Genomic DNA, 5,545 nt, shown 5'->3' with positions numbered 1-5,545 from the left:
CACACACACACACACACACACACACACACACACACACACACACACACACACACACACACACACACACACACACACACACACACACACACACACACTCTCTCTCTCTCTCTGTGTCTCTCTGTAGCCTGTTTCTACTCACCCATAAGCCAGAAGGGTGAGGCCATTCTCAACCAGTACTTTCTCCATAGATCAGAACTGCCCATGCGCACGCACACACACACGTGTGTGTGTGTGTGTGTGTGTGTGTGTGTGTGTGTGTGTGTGTGTGAGAGAGAGAGAGTGAGTGGTGGGAGCATAGAGAGACAGAGAGACAGAGAGAAAGAGGGAGAAGGAGAGGCAGATAGGGAGGGAGGGGCCAGGGAGAAGAGAGAGAGAGAGAGAGAGAGAGAGAGAGAGAGAGAGAGAGAGAGAGAGAGAGAGAGAGAGAGAGAGAGGGCAGTGGAAGAGAGCTGAATTGGGAGGCAACTTTTGTTGAGGGCTCACTCTGTTCCTCATTTGCGTCAAAACTTGATGTCATACACGCGGCAACGAATAGAAAGTTCTGGACTGAAAGTGACTCAAATCTGACTAATCCATGCTGGTCACTATTAAAAGGCAGGGGTACACCAGGCTTTCAACAATACATACGTAGAAAGGGCTGGATGAGAGACTCCTTAACCAGCTCTCTACTCTCTCTACGATCCATCTCATCTGCCCAGGCCTGGTAGTCATTAAGAAAGTAAGTAACCATGTGTGTGCTTTTTCATGGCTTTTCCACTGTAATTTGCTGCCGAGACATTTCAAAGGATTTAATCTTTGTTTTTTTTAGAAGTAGCAGTGCACTGGCTTTTTGAACGTTGTATAAAGAGTGGGAAAATCAAGAGAGGGGGGGAAACTCACATCGGTTAATTCAGGCCTGGATGTGTTGTTCTGTTTTTTTTTAAAAACAAGCAAACATTTGATTCCTGTCCAGCCGCTCCGGATTAGTGTGCCTTGATAAAGCGCCTGGCCTGACAGAGAAAGGGCCCTTTCTGTTTATTTCCTAATCTAGAAGGGTCTCTGAAAGAAGGAGAAGCTCTTTATTCATATTCAAAGTGGCGTCCCTGTGCACAACCACTGTCCAGGTGCTGGTGATGTGCAGTAAAAGTGACCCAAGCAAAGGAAGGTTGAATCACCGCACACTGGTATTCTTTGCTGGTAGTGTATTTGGTGAACAACGCGTTTCGCTGTTGCTTCACCTGATGAAGCAACATCGAAACGCGTTGTTCACCAAATAAACTACCAGCAAAGAATACTAGTGTGCGGTGATACCAGTGTGCGGTGATTCATCCTTCCTTTACTTGGATCTCTTTATTCATATGTTGCCTACCCGTACAGCATGGAAAGCACAGGAAGCAGATGACCAATGATTGAGTCAATGATTTCAATAACAATTTTGGTATTTTACACTTTGTAATGAAGCCATCAAGGTAAATGACAAGCATATGTCAACATATAATGACAGCTTTATCGGCACTTGGACACTTATTTTCCTATTTTCATTCTTTCAAAATAGACATGATATCTGAATGACTTTAAAAAAGCCTATGTCATACAAGGTGCTCAAGGTCATGTCAAACAAACACAATTTTAATCTAAGGCAGGATGTACGCATACTCTCAAAAGGAGTGGCCGCTCAGATGTGATTTTGATACACCCACCTTCTTCCGGCACCCCACTGACATTTATTCCTTTGCATTTTAGCATTGCATTTCTACAGGTGTTATACAAAGCAATGATTTCAAATTTCCTTGGAACAAATAATTCACGTTATAAGATTTAATATTCCAACATTTGCAGTCAAAGTTATTTTTCTATTACTAGACCTATTCCCTTTGGTTATACGTGAAAATAGTTAACAACATATATTTATAGTTAAAACATATACATATAGTTAAAACATGATGCCGATGTTAAATTATAGTTAAGATTGATTAAAATATTTATTTTTTTCTTTTTCAGGCCATGATGGATCTGCAAAGAGGCATTTTGCTCATTTCCGCCATTAGTGCAATTGCTGGAGCATGCCCAAATGAATGCCTTTGTCGAGACAATAAGGTCTTATGCCAAGGTCGACTCGTCACAGAGTTCCCATCTGCAATCCCTGCTGACACCAGTGCCCTGTTAATATCAAACGCAAACATCTCCACACTGAAGCCATCAGATTTTACAGACTTTGCTGAATCCATCACTTTCTTTGCTGTGAGGGACACGGATCTGAAAGAAGTGCTTCAAAACACGTTTGACCGCACTGTCAATCTGATTAAACTGTACTTACAGCGCACACAACTGGTGACCTTTCCTGAGGACGTATTTCAGACATTACAGTCATTGCAAGAACTACTTTTAAATGAAGGTAACTTACAGGCTCTACCTCCCACTCTGCTCTCACCTCTTAAAGAACTGCTTGAATTAGATTTGAGCAAAAACCAGCTGGCGGCAGTGCCAGACACTGCCTTCAGTGGACTTCATCAGCTCAGATACCTGCGACTGAACAAAAACCTCCTTGAAGAGCTCCCAGCCAACAGCTTTGATGACCTTGAGAATCTAGAAGTCTTGGCACTGCAAGACAACCACATCACTCAACTGCCCGCAGATTTGTTCTCTAACGTTCAGAACCTTAAAAGCCTGTATCTTTCTGGAAACAGAATTTCTGTGCTCCCCGACGGGATCTTTGCAAACCTGCCAAATCTTACCAGACTGCCCTTATATAGCAATGAGCTACAGGAGTTGTCTCGTGGAATTTTCGGACCAATGCTTATTGATGACCTGTGGCTCTATGATAACAAGTTAACCAGGCTGGAAGACGGTGTTTTTAGCAATCTGACCAACGTGAAGCTTCTGGTGCTCAGCCGAAACCAGATCGAGTCTGTCTCTGTTGGTGCCTTCAGTGGCATGATTGGCCTACAGGAAATATCCCTCCACACCAATCGCATCACCAATTTGGAAAAGGGCACATTCAGTGGACTCCCCAAGCTGGCTAATATTTCATTGGAACACAACAACATTGAGTCGATCTCCGGAGATGTTCTGTACGGCGTGTCCCATTTACACCAACTGGACTTGCGAAACAACTCCCTCCAACATCTCGACCCGGACTTTTTGGATGCTCTACAGGTGGTCGACGAGGTGCTTCTGGTGTCCAATCCCTGGAAGTGTGACAAGGACATCGTCCCTTTCAGGGACTGGTTGATAAAGTTTCCACAAAAAGTGCCAAACATTGAGGCCCTAGTGTGCCAGACACCATTTGCTCATGCAGGCTCTCTTATTCGTAACCTACCAGAAGAACATGTCATCGAGCCAACGACCCAAACCCCAACTGTATCGGACTACTCTGTAGTAACCAATACTGTAACAGACGACTCTGAAGTAACCCCAACTGATATGAGAAGAAAACCACACACACCCCCAGCAAAGAGGAGCACACTCCCTCCCGCCGTCGCCAGCACCACAACAAAGCCGAATGAGGTGGAGGGCGCGACCACTGGGCCGGAGAGTAACACGAGCCAGATCGAAGACAGCCATTGGATCATCATAGCAATAGTCGGCACAGCTGTCATTGTCAGTGCCATTTTAGGTGTGGCCTTTTGGAAGAGGCACAAGAGAGATAGTAGGGACTTGAATCGGCGGTCGAAGTCAAACTCAAACTCAGTAATTTAGAGCATTCTCCAAATGCCTTAACGCCATGTACACTGTTCCAGGACATCTGTCTTCTGTTTTGATTGGGCTTTGCTGCCCTCAACAAAAGGCTGACTGTCCCCACCATGTTTTTATAGGGCTTGAAAGCAGGAATCCTACTGGAATGAAGGCCCTTTCGCACAAAGAGGTTAGGTTTTTCTATGGACAAAAAAGATTTGATGTATTTTTATTCTCTTTATATTATGCTTCAGCTTTGAAATGTTCTGTATATTTTGATTAAGAGTGTGTTCTTTTACCTCACTATCTCATTTTTGAATATCAGTATTTAAATTTCATTTGAACAACATCTTTTTCCGTTCACAATCTGCTGTAAAAAAAGAAACATGCTTTTCTATGACGAAGTATGACAAAGTAACACCTGGCTTCATGATGTCAAAGTTTTATGACTTGGCTTGGCTGAACATTAAAGTGTTTCTTCAAACATATGAGACCTATTTTAGTACTAGTCATGACCAGTATATCCTTACACTCTGCGGAACATGTGGTCTATAGCAAAGAACTCTAAATTAAGATCAGAGACTTGATGTACAGTATTTATTATGCCATGCCAAAATCGGTACCCCAAAGTGAGTTTTGCCGCAGCGTTACCTTGCCTCTGTGAAAAGATGTCACGGGGTTTAACTTGTGCAATCATTGTATTGGTTTCATGTTTACACATTTAAAACATGCATTTATAATGCATCCTCTTCTCGGCAAAATGTGTCATTGTTCACATTTTTCTACTCAACCTATGACGCAGTATTACCGTATACTGCACACAATTACTGTAGTTGAGGTGAGTGTTCCCAGGAAAGCGATGTGCCCTGTTGCAGTATTACCCTTGTGGAGGCACACACACATGGAGGCAATTACGGCGTCATGTGACCCCAAGGTGGGTGGAGTTGCTTAGTGCAGCCTTCACGCTAACCCTTTTATGAGTGCGTTCCAATATGTGACCTTGCGTCCTCCACTTGTGCTTGTGGCCTCGCCCCGCCTCCTGGACCTTCCTCTGTGGAGAAAACAATAAAGTTTCCCAGCTGTCAGCCAAGCCACAACAACTTTTGGGGGACTGTTTTTCATTCACCATCCAGTTTGCAAATGAGAAAAGGACTTTACAATTGAGCTTTAGCAAGATATTGAAATACAATGCTGTTATCAGTGATATCATCACGACCTGGTTTGAGGCCACAAGCACAAGTGGAGGACGCAAGATCGCATATTGGAATGCACTCTATGGGAATCTGATACTACGGCGTAGCATTAAATGGAACATGTTTAAGCATGCTGTCATGATTTCAAAGAAATGATTTGACAAGCATGCTACCTTGTAAAAAATATAATTGGCAATAAATAAACAAAGCAACAAACAGAAGAGATGTACAAACTATGCATTTCATACTGGATGTCAGGAAAAATGCTGCTGTATAATGACTAGAGTGCATAATAGGTGTGGAAGACATGAATAAACCAATGTTATTCATCACAATCACTTAAATTACTTGTAAATAAAAGCCACACATTTAATTTTATGGGTATGATCATTTGACTGAAAAAACGTGTTTGCATGAATGGCTACGTTTACATGAGGCATTTAATTCGGAATGTACTCCATTTAATTCTGAATAAAGCTTAATTCCACTTTGAAAACATCATGTAAACACTTCTTAATTCAGAATTAAATGAAAGATCAAAGCAAACTCAATGGAACTATTTAATTCTGAGTTATTAATTCTGAATTAAAAATGTCATGTAAGCGTGTTTGCATGAATGTTGTGGTACCTCTGACAGAGTGATTCATTTTACTGATGGACTGTGATAGCAACTGTAAAACTATTTATCAAGATTTATG

The 5,545-nt window shown here is 42.3% G+C and overlaps 1 protein-coding gene across 1 annotated transcript; it reads left to right on the top strand.

Annotated features, from left to right (window-relative positions):
• The first annotated feature begins 503 nt into the window (after positions 1–503).
• Positions 504–5,220, top strand: lrrc15 (leucine rich repeat containing 15). The gene is made up of 2 exons (XM_063201216.1): positions 504–718; positions 1,981–5,220. Exon 2 carries the CDS (start codon positions 1,984–1,986, stop codon positions 3,676–3,678), a length of 1,695 nt encoding a protein of 564 aa, XP_063057286.1. The 5' UTR covers positions 504–718; positions 1,981–1,983; the 3' UTR covers positions 3,679–5,220.
• Positions 5,221–5,545: the final 325 nt, after the last annotated feature.

This window comes from Engraulis encrasicolus, chromosome 6 (genome assembly GCF_034702125.1).
Source record: "Engraulis encrasicolus isolate BLACKSEA-1 chromosome 6, IST_EnEncr_1.0, whole genome shotgun sequence".
Classification (NCBI taxonomy): domain Eukaryota; kingdom Metazoa; phylum Chordata; class Actinopteri; order Clupeiformes; family Engraulidae; genus Engraulis; species Engraulis encrasicolus.
The sequence above is the reverse complement of the archived record's forward strand: the minus strand, read 5'-3'. Positions and strand labels throughout refer to the sequence as shown.

What these genes read in the sequence shown, in the direction of transcription:
- lrrc15 (XM_063201216.1), top strand. Translation starts at nt 1,984, where the DNA reads ATGATGGATCTGCAAAGAGGCATTTTGCTCATTTCCGCCATTAGTGCA.